Raw genomic sequence first — 17,144 nt, 5'->3', positions numbered from 1 at the left:
AGTCAATCCCGTGTCGTGATTGGTCCGTGTCTTTGAACGGACCAATCACGGCACGGGATTCGCTCACCTCGTCCCCCCGCACCCCCGTATTTTTGGCAGCATCGGTTTCATGAAATAATTGGCCTAAGCTCAGCCTAGAGGTTGGATTGTCAGTGCACCAACCCAACGCTATTAATAGCTGAGGCAGCAGGGCACTGCCAATGTTATCAAACAAATATTCTAGACTAGAATAGAAGTTTTGAACTCCTAGTTATTTCGCAATGTTTTTGCCGCTGATGCACTATAATTAAGTTGCGGGCGTGTTGTTTTAAGTGTTCGTCCGTTGCTAATTGAGCAAACATGGATTTACTCGATATCTGCCTGTTGTTATGATTGACAATATTCTGTCATACTTAACATATGACTTATAAATATGTTTGTCAACTCGACCATACTTCGTCATTGGTTAGTATTCATTAAAAAAGCGCTGGTGGCCTAGCGGTAAGAGCGTTCGGCTTGCAATCCGGAGGTCGCGGGTTCGAACCCCGGCTCGTACCAATGAGTTTTTCCGAACTTATGTACGAAATATCATTTGATATTTACCAGTCGCTTTTCGGTGAAGGAAAACATCGTGAGGAAACCGGACTAATCCCAATACGGGCCTAGTTTACCCTCTGGGTTGGAAGGTCGGATGGCAGTCGCTTTCGTAAAAACTAGTGCCCACGCCAATTACTGGGATTACTTGTCAAGCGGACCCCAGGCTCCCATGAGCCGTGGCAAAATGCCGGGACAACGCGAGGAAAAAGAGACGTTAGTATTCATTAATTGTCATGGGACAATTAATATTAATCAAATAATCACTTAGTCTCATTAATCATTACATGGCCGATCAACACAATCCGCTCCATATGACCTCTTTCAACGTAAGGGCTGAGAAGGAAAACTCCCTGATTAGAACAGGAATCTAATCCCAGAGATATATTGCCTTTACTTTCCCTTTATTAACGCCAGAAATGGCCGCGGATAACTTTTGATAGGCTTTTTTGTTTTGCCACGGGAAACAATTTAATGTTTTGAATGAAAAGGGAATGAGAGAAGTGTAATGTAAGTTGTAATTGAATTCTACTCTAGCAAATTTGTAAAAGGCAGGCACATTGCGGTAACAGTAACATTCATTCATTCATTCATTCTTTTAAAATTATAGCTTCAGTTTAGTATGGGACTATTTCGCCAGTTTCAAGGTATTAGGAGCAAGGTAATACGATTAAAATTGTACGGTTAGTACAAGACAGTGTAAGGTGATTTTATTCGCTCTTGTAAAGCGATAGGCCTTTACAAGAAGCACGTGGACTACCGGCCGTAGACTCCAAAATGGTGGTTAAACGCACTTGAAGATTAATTCTCCATTCACTGCACACGACCACATTAGTTTACTGTATAAAAAGCTATCGGTATTACACTTTAATATGAATGAGAAAAGACAAAGGAATTAATCACGAGCCTAACTATTAAGATGGCGCTCGAACCGGTAACATTCATTTTCTCAAAAATGGACGGCAAAGTCGACGTTGCCGGTTAAAAAATAGGTCGCGAAGTGCGTAGTTTATGGTCATTCAAAAAATTAAAAAGTTAAAAACATTGCAGTCTCGATTTCGGGACTGCAATGTCGCATACAAATTCCATTATTTAACGAGTTCCAAACTTTTTAAAACTTCAAATGGCCATATCAAATGAAGGCATAGGTCCCTTAAACAGCCAAACAGATGATCAGTACTTATTATTATAAAGCCTATAACAGGCTATCGCACCGCACCGCGACCTTGGAGCGTCGCACCCATAAGTGAGAGCGAGAAACAGATATCTCTTTCTCACTCTCACTTATGGGTGCGACGCTCCAAGGTCGCGATGCGGTGCGATAGTCTGTTACAGGCTTAATGTTGGTACCGCGACTATTTAGGTGTCTCAAATAGTTTGGCGTATTTTCAGCAGAAAAATACACTTCTTTTTTTTTAAAGGCGGCAAGCTAATTTTTTTAATGGTTGTACTTTTTTCTGTGAAAATTAATGGAAAATTAGAACGTTGCTTCTGTAAGTTCTGTAAAATATTTCTATTTTTTGCACCATTTTTGAGAAAAGCACTATATATGACTCGGCTGGAAGGCTACTTGCTGGCTTCGGATTCAATTAAACGGACTCCCAAGGTCGTCCGTTTAAAACGAATCCTCAGCCTGCAAGTAGCTACTTCCGAACCTCGACAATAATGTACTATTTATTGCTTGTAATTGCAATGACTAACAGGACAATTCGAACGTACCTACACTGGGATCAAAATGACATGACAGTTACCTATCTACCTACTTATCCGTACCTATATGTATTACCGCGGGCGAGAGGTAACATTATACGGGAATACGGCGCTATATGTATCAATCAATCAATCAAATATACTTTATTCACGTAGGCCTAGCAACAAGCATATAAATAGTAGCTACTTATTACATCATTATATTATCTTAAGCTAATTTTCAGAGAAATATCGCGCCTGCACGTTTCCGCCACGGCTGACGAGGTGGTGGAATATGTTCGCAAGAAGATACGAAGAGCTGAAAGTGTTCCAGCTGCGATCGCGCCATTACGTGCACTTCACCTAGGGTTGCCAGATGGTCGAGATTCGGCGGGATTCTCCCGATTTTTAGCATGTGTTCCCGATTCCCGACAAAGTGAAAATTGTCCCGAAAAACAGCTTCACGTCATAAACAATAATTTCAAGTTCCGAACTGTCGTCGAGCGAGCAAGCGACCCGCGTCGAGCCCGTCAGCGCGCGCGCGGGGTGCGCGTGGTGAGAGTGGGCAGAGCAGCTGACGGAGTGCCAATAATGTAAAATATCGTCGTTTTTAATACAATTAATTTAGTTTGAATGGTTTTTTTTCCCGACTTAAGGCCCAAAATCCCAAAAAATTGATATTTTTTCCCGATAATAGCGCCTTTCGATCTGGCAACCCTAACTTCACCTCGTTCGTGGTGCGCGTGCCGCGGCCGCTGCTGGAAACCATCTCGAGCGCGGACTTCTGGCCGAAGGGTGTGGTGTTTCGGTGGTTCCGTGGGAATCTGCCAAATCCTACACCGGAACATGCGACACAATTTTTAATAATTTTTAGCTTGTAAGATTTTTATTATTGTATATATGTGACACCGTAAGATTGTGAACCCGTTAGTTTGTAAGGTTTGTAGTTTTTTAAGTTTTTTAGGTTACAGTTTTTCTTTGATTCCTTGAATTTTTTATTTTTATAATTCAGTCTGTGTTTTATAGTTCTATTATTAGTATGTTCTTTTTGTTTTCTTCGGATTTTAGGGTCCAATGTTTTTTTTATGCCTGTATGTTTTCATTTCTATATGTACCTATTATATGTTGTGGCGTTAAATAAATGTATTTTCTTTCATTCTTTCTTTCTTTCTAAGGCATCTATGGAACTTAGTTGCCTGACAATAAATGATATTTGATATGATTTTGATTTGATTATTCAGAAATCATTCTGATGTATTCGCCTGAAAAACTTTTTTATTATTTACCTATTCACGGAAAACCAATCAGGGACGATTTTATGATCATAATTTACAATTTACTATTTTCAAGAAGTAGCATATATTATAGCGGGTTCAATAGACTTCCTAAATAATCTCGATAGTTCGTATTACTCTGCAATGTGCCTACACATTTATTTGGTTAACCAAAACGCCGGTTTCGTCGCAATTGCTCTTTAAAAACCACAGGCGTTTGTTTCACGAAGTACGTGAAAACTGGGGTAAACGAATTTTCTCGGGAAACTCACTTTATTGTTTAGCGTATTCTTCATTTTTCACATTAAAACTGGTTTACAAACGGTTGTTACGACTTTTACTTACGTGGCAGCACAGGTACACAACAAAACATTATACAAAATTAAACTACCTAAGTAATATAAATGGTAAAAGCTAGTAGGTACAACGAAAGCGTGTACAAACGTATCTTATTGAATCCATAGGGCATTACTTCGAAAATACGTCGAAATCTTTACTATGAAGAATTTCACGTATATTTACGTGAAATTCTCCCGAGAATTTTAAGAGCTGAGCTAGGTTTTCAGCACATGTCAAGGACCGTAACGAGCACTAACGACCTATTCAGACGTATGATCTTGCTTATGGTCAGCTGAACTTGCAAATATGTACTCTATTTTATGGTAATACGAGTGTAGGAGCTGCATTTTTAAAGTGTTGTGTTTTAACTTTAACACACCTTTCCTTAGTTCCACAAAAATATGTTTTTGTAAGATAGATATATCGCAAATTTTATAAATAGAGAATGGATGTAGCAAGTACTACATCCATTCTAAAACGAAATAATAATAAATATTTACAAAAACTACATTTACTTATATGGAAGATAATCATTCAATAGATTGATAAACTAGTGTCTCTGTGAGCTGTGAGATCTGTATATCTATCTATCTGTGCTGTAGACCTAGCGATAAGCTTAAAGAAAATAATTCCATTCCGTCGAAGAAAAAATATTCCGAGTATTTTGATTTTTTATGGCCAGAATGGCATGAAATACCTAACTAATAAAGCAGTAGTGAGACCCAGACTTCACTCTAGAACAATGAATGCAACTTTGTACAGAATTAACCCTTATCTTGGCAAGGCTCAAAATATCTTAAATATAAATATTTTTTTAGTTTTTGGTCACCTATTGAGCATTCTAGACTATAAAAAAATAAGGAAAAAAATCCAAATTTTCCAGTTTCGGAAAATCATATGTATCATATTTGATACAATGCCAATCCCTCAACAAACCAGTTACCTACTTTTTAGAAGAAAAATTTGGATTATAATAAAAATAAAACATGCTTATTAAACGCAATCTAAACCATCAGATGACTATTATACCTGTAAAAATCAATTATATCCACGAATACCTGATCACATGGAAGAAAAATTTGATCCCGTAAAGTTTCAAAAAACTCGTCGTATCATATTTGATACAATGCCAATCCCTCGACAAACCAGTTACCTACTTTTTAGAAGTAAAATTTGGATTATAATAAAAATAAATAATATTTATGGCAGAATTATTTTCTTAGGTAATAAAGTTAAACTGCTAGATTTTTTAAAGTTCCGTGTATCACGGGTGTTACAATGCCAAGATAAGGGTTAACAGTCTGTATTATTCACTTATCTTTGCCACAATAACAGAAGCCAACATAATGTAGTAACAAAGTCCTTTGATGTTTGTGCAATAATAAAACGCAATGGCGCAGCTTGTACCTACTCTGTACTGCATTCGATACACATGGATAGGGCCATTATACTACGACAATTATGCGAAATAGTTATTTACGATACAAGTGCATAAAGTAGGAAATGCGCAATCAATTAAAACACGATCGAAGGGACTAGGGGCCCGATTCGGATTTTGAACTAGACATCTATTAGATGTCTATTAGACATCACCAATATACGACAACGATATGTTTAAGATCTTGCCTGTCAAATTTGACATTTGTGCGATTCTGAGGGCCTACCGCGAACCACGTTCGACGTGTTGCCTCCCTGTCACACTTACGTACGAATTTACAAGTGCGGCAGAGATGCAACACGTCGAACGTGGTTCGCGGTAGGCTATCTGGAGATACTCTTGAGAACGATTTCCACAAGATATTTTAACGTAAAACTGACATTTGTTGCCCGAGTTGAGCTGTAAAAGAGAACTAGTTGAAATCTAAACTACAACGTATCTAGTACATATCGTATGGTTCTCTAGTCTAGAAAGGATCTTGTTTTCCGAATACCGCGGTATTACATAGTAGGTATTAGTTGTAAATTCTTGAGCAATTCAATACACTTTTAATCGGTCACGACACTCGTGACATCTATTGACAAGTAGTAGTAGTGTCGGTACTGATAAATCCGCTAGGCGCTAGGTACTTGATGCCATAGAGAAAAAAATACATTGATTGCTCACTCCATACATCAGTTTTGGTACCAAAAAGACTATTAATTTCAGTGTCTACATCTAGCATCGAGTAGCGGAACTATTAGTACTGCTACATCTATTGTCAAGTAGCAGTACTGATAGTTCCGCTACTCGATGCTAGATGTAGACAGTAGACACTGAAATTAATACTCTTTTTGGTACCAAAACTGATGTATGGAGTGAGCACTCTTGTCTTACTATATTTCTGTTAATGCGCAAGATGTCGACTATGAAAATAAGCAGCATTTTCGTTACACGCATGTCAAGTCTTGTATTTAAATAATCTCATTTGTAATTTTATATAATTTATGTCTCTCCTATGTATCACAACAATTTTTAATGTACAAATGTATCCAAGAATTGAGTGTCGGTACAAACCCGATAGGTTTTGAATTCATGTAAGATTTTAATATAGAATAAAAAAATAAAAAATTAGGGGATTGGCGGTCAAGGGAATTGTGACCTATATTATACAACACAATACAATACAAATACTCTTTATTGCACACCTCATTACAGAAAAGAATACTAAGAATACAGAAAAGAAGTCTTATCGCTAAAAAGCGATCTCTTCCTTCTCTTATCCCTCTTCTTCTCTTTCTTTTCTTTCTTTTTTCTTCTTCTTTCTCTTCGATTATAGTTGTTTGCCATCCTGTACTGCCGTATGTCAGTAATCCGTACAGTTATCCTTACGCCCGGGCAGCCAGATCGCATCTTAATGCCCTATCTGCTAAACAAACGTTTGTATGGCGCTGCTAATTTCTCTCTTGTTTGTACTTAATACTATACGTATCATATAGTCTACTGTCCATTTAATGCCTGGCTTAAAAGTCGAACCTACGCCAAGAAAATTGAGTAAGTATAGATGCAGTAATGTCGCACCGTAACGTTGCAACTGTAGTGCAGCTGCAGTTAAGGCCCCAGTACACAATGGGCCATCGCCGGCCACTCCAAGTTACGCATTTATGCGTTAGAGGGAGCAAGTGATATTGCTATCTCATTCTACCGCAAGGCTGCGTCCCTTGGAGTGGCCGGCGATGGCCCATTGTGTACTGGGGCCTTTATAAATAGAAACGGACTGTCGCCTTTAAAGCAGTAACACACACCGTACTGTCACGGTGCGGTGCGGTAATGGAGTTACTAATGTGTTGCAGAAAGTTTTTTGACATAAATTTGTATTGCATAATGTTACATGGCAGAAATGTCGTTTGGCAGAATTACCTTTCGCATAGTATCATTTAGCATACAATCACTTCGCAGAGTTTTATAATCCAGAAGCATATTTTGGCATACTGTTGATGATCATAATAGTATTTTAATCGAATATTGATTTCGCCGATAAATACTATTTTGGTGGCATAAAGCTATCAAGTTTAATTAAAGGTGATGTTTATGGCAGTTGACCTTACTTTTCTGGAAGCCGTTCGTTTTTGTAGGAGGTCGCAGCTCTAACCAAACCTAACATATTTTTCTGACAGCCATTCGTTTTTGTAGGAGGTCGCAGCTCTAACCTAACCTAACCTATTTTTCTGACAGCCATTCGTTTTTGTAGGACCGGGTCGCAGCTCTAACCTTTTTTTATTTTATTTATTTTTTATTAGGTGGGAAAATGCATTCCACATACCACACGGGTGCGAGGGGTGACCCGAGTGGTTATGTGGGACTCCCGTCTAGGCTAATGAGACCCACGGTATACCCACTAAAAACCCCCCATATGCCGCCTCGCCGCCCTATTGGTGGGGTTACGGGGACGCTTGCGTAAGCATCCGCGACCCCACCGGCGGCAGCCGCCTACGAGCGGCTCCTTCGCGAATGCCCGAAGGCCCTTCACGTTAGGCGCGCCAGATGCATGGTTCGACGCGCCTTCCTCCTCGGCCTCCGTTCTGCACTGTAGCGGACCCCCCGAGCCCGCCACAAGGAAGCCACGGACGCCAGAAAATTCGCCGGCGCCCGGCGACAGATCAGGTCTATGGTTCTCGCAGCTCTAACCTAACCTATTTTTCTGACAGCCATTCGTTTTTGTAGGAGGTCGCAGCTCTAACCTAACCTAACCTATTTTTCTGACAGCCATTCGTTTTTGTAGGACCGCATCCGGACATCTACCGTAAGAATTTAACTTAAAATGTGTAGTATCGCTTGAAAACGTATCTGATTGATATTAGTTTTTTCTACTCGTCGACGCCAATGCTTGAATTAATACTTCGTATACCAAAGTGAAATCGCATACTTTTTTCACTATGGGACCCCAACTCAACTATAATATTCATTTCGATACAGTTTAGTCAACTATAATGAAATTGACCAATCGAAAGCGCGGAGCAAGTACCAGGGCCTCATGAGTTACGAGAAGGTGTCGTTGACTAACCAGCCGGGGGCGCGGGGCGCGGGGTCGGGTCGCGTACGAGTATGAAGGTATCGCGGCTGCTCGCGAATCTTAGCTGTATACTTTTGTTTTTTTTTACCTACATATATGATTCTTCTACTAGTTTTAAGTTTTTTTTTCACTCGTAGAAAAAGTATTGTATACAATAGTGATATAATCAAGCTTTTCAATCTCGTACCTTATAGGTTATAGGTTATAGGTATTCGCGGGCTTGGTTTCCGCAACTCGACGTCATATTATTGCGCCTATTTTGCGTGATGGGTTGGCGGCCTATTCCTGCCAACCCAGCTCTACCAGGAAGCCTAGCAGACCCTTGACGTTGCCGACGACTTCTGGGAGCGACCCCGGTGAGCCGAGGTGTTGTGCCCGGTATTCTGCCACCCCTGGGCATTCGAGAATGACGTGGGCGGCTGTCTCCTCTGCCTCCATGCACGCCCTGCAGAGGGGGCTATCTGTAACACGTAGGGTTAGTAGGTGTTTGTTAAATGAGGCGTGGCCGGTTATGGCCCCAGCTATAAGCCGGAGCTGTGGTCTCTTCAGCTGTCGCAGCCTCCGTGACAGATTGGGGTTGAGTGTCGGGAGGGCTTCCTTCGCCTGCCTGCAGGTGCCTAGGTTAGACCAGTATTGTTGGTGTTTTACCTTGGTGTTATGACGCAGCATGTTCCGGAGCCAGGCAAATGGCAGAGGTATAATTGGCTCAGGTCCTGCCACCTTCAGTTCCGAGCCACCTCTCGCCAGGATGTCGGCTGCATCGTTACCTCGTGAGTTGCTGTGTCCTTTGATCCACTGCAGAGTTACGCCATTGGTGGTACATACCTCTGACAGAGCTTTGTGGCATTCGTAAATTAGCCCTGAAGTGAGAGTATAACTTTGTAGAGCTTGCAGTACTGATCGACTATCAGAGAGTATGCGGATGGGGTAGTCCAATACTTCCCTTGAGACGATTGCGTGTGCTGCCATTATGATGCCCATACATTCCGCCTGGAAGACTGTGTTATGGGCACCAAGTGGTGTTGAGATGTGTATGTTTAGGTCCTCTGAGAAAACCCCAGCGCCAGTGCCTGACCTTGTCTTTGATCCGTCCGTGAAGATTCTCAGCTCCCTTGGGTTGAGTCCTTCATGGGGTTCTTCATGTAATTGTATTTTGTATTTCTTGTCGAAGACGAACTGCTTGGGTATCCTGTCAGTCACCGCTTCTATGAGCGGTTCCCTACCTATGGCCTCGTAGAGGATTTCGGTGTGTGGCACCCTAGGCGGTCTCCAGAGATTAGATTTTTTAAGACGTACCGCCGCAGCTAGCGCTTCCTGTTGTATAAAGAGGTGCAGCGGCGGCAGGCCCAGTAAGGCTTCCAGGGCCATCGACCTTACTTAGGCAACTCAGCAAGCATCGTTGCCTAAACACGGTACTCGACTGAAAAGCTCTCCATTATAACACGATTGTATAATAAAATACTATTACCCTCTAGCCGCTCAAAGGCCCATAACAAAGGTCTACCGTTATATTCTATTTTGAATCCTTATTTTAACAAATCAAAATTTGCTTTTGTCTTGGCAAGTTTTGATGCGTGGACGGTTAGAGTTTAAGAACCGATAAACGAGTTAATCGATTAGGCTAATGATATATCCGTGTTTAAAACTAACACTAAATTATTATAAGTGCCGATTAGTAAATAAAACGTCTGCCCGTAACGACGAACTCGCATGTCCGCCATCGTTAGTGCACTAATGAGCGAGTGTGATTGCGGGAAACAAAAACATGAGGAAGTGGTAAAGATTTTCAAAGGATTCTAGAATTTTCCGGTGGAGGTACCTACTGGAAAAATAGTTCAGTAATATTTAGGCTAATTACAGTTAGTGCTATGCTAGACCCTGGAATGGAAAAAGAAAATAACATAATATTCTTTCGTCTAACAATTGTTTACAAGTAAGTTCATTGACCCTGTCACCTGCATGTGTAGGGTTGGCAACAAAGTCGTTTTTAGGGTTCCCTACCCAAAGGGTAAAAACGGGACCCTATTACTAAGACTCCGCTGTCCGTCCGTCCGTCCGTCCGTCCGTCTGTCACCAGGCTGTATCTCACGAACCGTGATAGCTAGACAGTTGAAATTTTCACAGATGATGTATTTCTGTTGCCGCTATAACAACAAATACTAAAAACAGAATAAAATAAAGATTTAAATGGGGCTCCCATACAACAAACGTGATTTTTGAGCGAAGTTAAGCAACGTCGGGCGGGGTCAGTACTTGGATGGGTGACCGTTTTTTACTTGTTTTGCTCTATTTTTTGTTGATGGTGCGGAACCCTCCGTGCGCGACTCCGACTCGCACTTGGCCGGTTTTTTTACATGAATGTTTAACATATTTATATAGTTTCCTTGGGGAAAATGTAGTCTTAAAGCTAAACTATCTCCCATTTCTGGAAAGGTCCGTCGTTCTGTTCCACTCTGTATTTTGAATGCAGGCAATCTTAAAATATCCTTCCTAGACACGTTCCTAAATTAAAATGATATCATCCATAAACTTTTAAAGAAATAAATAAAGATATACCGACTAGGCTAGGAAATTTTGCTATTAGATACGAGTAGGGGCCCATTTCTCAAACAGTATTAGACTTGTATTAGACTAATATTATTAGTCGACGAACTGTCAAACCGTAAGGGTTACCATGGCAACACACTAATAATATTAGACTAATACGGTTCGAGAAATGGGCCCTGGGCACCTACTCCGCCAGTAATATTGGGTTAGGAAAACATCACCCTTCTTTTAGGACAGTCAGGAAATGTCAATAACCAATAATGAAGCGCCACACGTACAACATATTAAGGAAATATACATACCTATATTTACTTATACATATATGTACTTATGTTGATACTCTCTTCGGAAACCCGTCACGTTTCTAGTCTAATGAGATCGGCATGCTATTAGTGACACATTCTGTACCTAGTATTTGTTACCTAGTATATTATACTTGTTACTTTCTTTATATGGTAGACTTTTAAGGATGACTCACGCTAGACCGGGCCTGGGCCGGGCCGGAGCTTCCGGCGCTTCGTTTTCTATGGAAAGGACCACGTGATCACCGATCAGCCGTCATAGAAAATGACATGCCGGACTACCCCTAGCCCGGTCTAGTGTGAGCATTGACATATATATATCTCAGGACTAGCCTTACGGGCAATAAGAATGAAGCATGAATGGGGCCAGTACAGCGGTGTGAAAACGCTGCAACGCGATTGGTGACGAGTTCGCATCTCGCGCGCGCGGCTGCGCGATTGGTCGCAAGGTCGCAACTAGTTGCGTTAGACTACACGATTAGCTGGAATTCGTGAGTGACACCGCTGAACTAGTACCATTTTTAGTGCACGTAAGGCCAGTCCTGAGATATAAGTTAATGAGTGTGAGTCATCCTTTATGCTGTCAAGTCAGTGGGATGCAGTGAACGCATATAAACGTGGGATGTCTTCAGAATTTGCTTGGAATACCTGTAATATGTAGGTACCTTTAGTATCCCGGATTGTATACTCGTACGTATTTTTACGCAAGTATTTTCGTACTCGCGTATAAAAGTTAGCTCTTTTATCGCATGATCGTATTTTATATCTAATTTGTCTCCGCGTTGATTCGTCGGGGCGGCGCGCGGAAAATTTACAATTCCACCCTTAAACTTATTAGTGAGCTTGACACCGCGAGATTTTGAATACGAAGCGAAGCGAAGGGTTCCACAGTATTCTTGGCAACGTAAATACGTAATTTTACAGTCTTTTTTTGCTGCATTAAGCGGAAGCGAGACTTGATCTGACTTTTTTTTAAATTATAAATACATGTACCTATGATTCACATTGTCCTAATACCTGAAATAGTTGTCTGTTGAAATATCTGTCTGTCACAATTCCTTAGTTCCTTAGTTCCTTACCCTTAAACTTATTAGTGAGTTTGATACCGCGGGCGGGATTTTGAATTCGAAGCGGAGCGAATGGTTTAGTATGTTATAATGCTATGTTAAATATCAAACTACAACATAATGGCCATGTTGAAGTACAATACTATTAATATCTTTATTCCAGAGATTCCACTCTTTCCAGAGCTAGATCGGACTCATAACTCTCAGATACGAACAGCTATTTAATTCATATGCTCAGCACAAATAATGGATCTCATAGGGATTAGAACTCAGGACCTCTTTTGTAGGCACTCAATACCAACTAGGCTGCGGAGACCGTTCCACCACACTTTTTTGTAGAAGACAAGAAAATTTTCGTGAAGAAGATATTATACACCAAAGAAAAAGTGACCGAGGCATCTTGTATGACTGGATTTAAAAAAAGCAAAATAGAATATCAGAAGCGCGATAATTTTGACCCATCTTTATCATCTGTCATGCTATGCGTCACTTTCGCACTTACATATTTGTTAGAACGTGACAGCCATGGTGACAAATGATAAAGAGCAGGCCATCTTAGCCATACTGGAACGCACTCAAAAACTTTATATAGGTACCTACCGATATCGGAGTTGTACAATTAATAAAAATAAATACATTCTATTCTATTCTATCCTGGCGTATAAAAGGATGCAATAACCACTGAAACACGTCTGCCTTTCTCATTAGCATCCAGACACTACAACACCATACAAACCCGCTTCCAAAACGACGTAAGTGCACCTAACTTATGCTACACTTACGCTTTTTACGCATCGCTTAACGTACAACAACTCCAAAACGGCGTAAATGCATAATATAATTCATACACTTTCACTCTTTCGCAGCAGTGTTCGCAGCGGTATGTTTTAGCTGTAGTTTGAAACAGTCTTAAGAGTGGAGATTGCGAATGGACATAGGACGTGTTAGAAGGAGAGGGAGGATAGTGCATACTTGTCGTACTTGTGCAATTGTGGTGTAACGACGGCGACGCGACATAATTACAGGATGGGCGGTTTTCCATTGGATTCGACACGATTCTTCATACGATTTTTTTTACTGATAAAAATATTTAAACTATAAACAAACACACAATTCACAATAAAATTATACGCATTATTTTAAAGTGAAGTAAGATTTATTTTACCGTAGTCCATTACAATTAGCTTACTGTATGAAATGTTTTACAGATTTCTTTAGGAAAGTTGCCGCCCCCATATTTAACGTTGACCTTTGGCAATATCAGTCAATTGCACATTTAAATTATTTTCCATTGCTATTCATCACGCAACCCATCTATATTTTAGAGAAAATGACGATATAGTTGGTCAAACCAGTTTGTCAGTAAATAAGAACAAAAAATCTATAGGCCTTTTATTTTGGCTGCTAGTATTAGTGTAAGACAAAGATAGTATGATTCTCTCTGTCTATGTTTGAAATAAGACAGTCCTTTGACAAACTATAGCTTAGCGGCCGACGCTCACTGGCAGTAGAGAAGCAAACTAAAGAGGTTCGCCACCTTTTCTGGCCACTGACGAGCCTTCCAACAGTCCAAATAGCGTGGCTGCACTCCAAAATCGGTCCGTGAATGTCAAAAACGTACAATGTTCATTAAACGGCATCCTAATCGTGGATTTCCATTTGGATTGAAATCCAGCACGCCACTCCATTTGCAACGTATCGGCGTGACGACTTTGGTAGAACTGACCGTCAATGCAAGAAACGTACACCAAACGTGCGCCACGCCATCTGGAAACACTCCAAACGCTCCGTGAATGTGCAAAACTACATACTTGAATTTTTATTCAGTCTGCATGGCGCTGCCACCAAGTAACGACACGACAACGAATTATGGTACCTACGAAGTATGGACGTATGAAATGGATCGATCGTCAGTGTACTAAATAATTGGATGCCGTCCGTTTGGATGAATCCATTGTAACGGCATCCATATTATTTGGAAGGCTCTTCTGTGGCCTGCTTTGGACGCCCGATCGACAGTGGCGACCGACGGATCAAATGGAAAAGCACGTAAGGACTCGAGTAGTAAATACGTGAAAACAAGTGAAACTCGACGCAGTGTCGCCTCTCGTGCCACGCGTCTCACGGGTGCGTGGGTTAAAACATGAATGGGAGGCGTTTAGCGTCATTTTACTAACTTTTATTAAACTTGCAATGTTTGTATGTAAGTACGTTCGGGTCAAATATTGCAAGAAAACCCATCAAAAACTTTAACAATATCAAGAAATACTAAAATAATAAAAAAGAGCGTCCAAATGGGCCGAATATGTACTTCGAGAGGCACTTGGGTGTACATAGCTTTTTATACGACTGCCCCCAAAAAATAAGTGTATTGTATACTTCAACCATACCTACAAGCACCAAATCGCAGCGATAATGTTGCGTTTTTGCATCAAAATTGCTCCAATCGCTCCGTCAAAACGCCAACATGCATTAAATGCGTTTTTACGTCCGCTGGCGCTCCATATTTGGACGACCGGTCCCCCAGACTACACTATGCAGCTAATATGTACACGGTTGTAGAGGTACTTGGGTGTACATAGCTTTTTTACTGTAATTCTTGTGTATACGAGTGTTTGTCTGGCCGTCTAATCGTGCTTATGGTGTTCCGTGTTACTTTCAGGGTTCAGTAGGCAGCCTTTTAACACAAGTTTGTTTTTAACAACAGTTTCACTTGTAACTAAAAAAAACTAAAACAAATAAATAACAATGTAAAAAACACTTGCAAATAGATCCTTCAACCTTCTGATAGTCCTATCGAAAAAATTCCCAAACTCTAACATTAGTTATTCTATCTGTCCGTTTAATTTTGAGGATCCTTCGATAAATCCACATTTCAAAAGCCCTTTGTTGACCAAATTATTTTTCAGGGTCCAGCTTTCGGAACCATAGATAAGAATTGGGATAATGTCACATATGTATTATGTACAATACAATAAAAATACTCTTTAAAAGAAGACAATACAAATAAAACAGAAATACAAGCAGAGGTAAACAACAGGCGGTCTTATCGCTAAAAAGCGATCTCTTCCATACAACCTTTGGGTAGCCGAAATTAATAAATTTACATATGTCAGTAGGTGTTGCAAATGCAATGCAAATGCAATGTATGTACTTTCCTTATTGTACAATAAATCCATGTGAAACGAATAATATAAGAGTTGCCTTTAAGATATTCAAATTATTTCCTTGCCAGAAGGTAACGAATCGGAAAGGCGGTATTAGCCCAGCCATAGAATAAAAAGCGTAGATTGCTAACTTTATATAGTCATGTCACTCAGAACTCGACACTAAGTGTGACGAGCTAAAGGCCAGACCACCTGTGGCCATCACATATAATTACGTCGGAGGGGTGCTGACCTACAGCGAGTGTGGCCGCACATTTGCTGCAAAGATTGGCTATGTCAGTCACCTGAGAGCGACTGACGCTCTCAGCGGTAGAAAGCAGTCGCTGTAGCCGAAAATGGCTAGGAGATGATGATGATGATTGTCATGTCTGAAAACGTATAAACCCTTGTTGTTTAGTAACTCTGTTTTGACGGAAATCGGAGTGCCTAAAATTTGTTTTGCACTGCTGTAACATAATATAACAATGCGAGATCATTGGACAAAGACAGGCTACACTTGGTTAGTATTAACAAACTTTTAGGTTTTTAGAAACGTAATTGGAATAATGTGTTTAATAGGGTATTTGACTGTATTTAATAGTTATTTGTACAACAAGAGATCAAAGTTTGATATTTCTTCGAGTGCTTATTTTGAGTCCCGTGCAAGCGAAAGATTCTATACTAGATTCACGAGCGTAGCGAGTGAATCTAATTTAGAATCTTGAGCGTAGTAAGGGACTCAAAAGCGCACGAGATGTAAATAACTTTGATCTCGTGTAGTTCACAAAACTTTTCACCTCAGCAGTGAGAACATATTAGAGAACCCGAAAATGTATTCCTTCTTCATCACTTACCTCTATACACTCATGTTTTCTTAAGATATACCAACAATTAAGTTTTCACCTCAGCAGCTCGAACAAGGGTACTTTGCTACTTAAAAACAGTGAGCAAAACCGCATTTTGCTCACTGAGTGAGCAAAATTGCATTTTGCTCATTTTGTCTCACTCAGTGAGCAAAATGCGAATTTGCTCACTGTTTTTAAGTAGCAAAGTACCCTTGTTCGAGCTACTGAGGTGAAAAATAAATTATTTCACACCATGGATGATATAAAGCACCAGATAATTAGTAGAAAAAGATAGCAGTAATTTTTAAACACAAGTCCAAGTTAATAAATCGGATAGAAATATAAAAAGTAGGTGAGTGACTGTGACGTCACTGTGTAATGTTTCATATAAATTCCATATTAGCAAATCGTTTTGACAGTTCTAAAAAAGAAACAGATTTGACTAGTAGCAAGCGTGGCTCACTCCGCGATTTTGTCGCTTTGCTACAGGTAGCTAAAAGTACATCCGTTCCACACCAATTTTGGTGGCTAGCCATAAGCCGCGCGTGGCGCTGTCGCCACCTAGCGGCCATATCTGTGCTGATCGTAACAGACGTGTTTTGTTAGAGAGCGAGTCTTCTGTACTGTACCTAATACTATTATTTATTCTGTGCTAGTAGGAAAATACCCTATTGGGCGGTGCGTCGCGCCGGTGTGTTGTATTACGGTTCACCAACGTTACGGTTTTGTAATAATTTTCTTGAGTTTTATTTCATGAATGGTGGGAAATAATTTTATTTATTACCTATAACAATATTCCTTTTCTATGACCCAGCCGAGGCGCGAAGTCGTACTGTTTGTATTACTAAGCAGGGCAAGCGTTATTCAGAACC

The 17,144-nt window shown here is 40.4% G+C and overlaps 1 protein-coding gene across 1 annotated transcript; it reads right to left on the bottom strand.

Moving 5' to 3' along the window:
• Positions 1 to 7,690: 7,690 nt before the first annotated feature.
• Positions 7,691 to 9,733, bottom strand: LOC134658633 (uncharacterized). Its single transcript, XM_063514285.1, has 2 exons — positions 9,014 to 9,733; positions 7,691 to 7,975 (listed from the first exon to the last, which is right to left on the bottom strand). Exons 1-2 carry the CDS (start codon positions 9,731 to 9,733, stop codon positions 7,691 to 7,693), a joined length of 1,005 nt encoding a protein of 334 aa, XP_063370355.1.
• Between the last annotated feature and the right edge of the window lie 7,411 nt (positions 9,734 to 17,144).

Source organism: Cydia amplana, chromosome 23 (genome assembly GCF_948474715.1).
Source record: "Cydia amplana chromosome 23, ilCydAmpl1.1, whole genome shotgun sequence".
Classification (NCBI taxonomy): domain Eukaryota; kingdom Metazoa; phylum Arthropoda; class Insecta; order Lepidoptera; family Tortricidae; genus Cydia; species Cydia amplana.
This window is presented reverse-complemented; position numbering and strand designations above follow the sequence as displayed.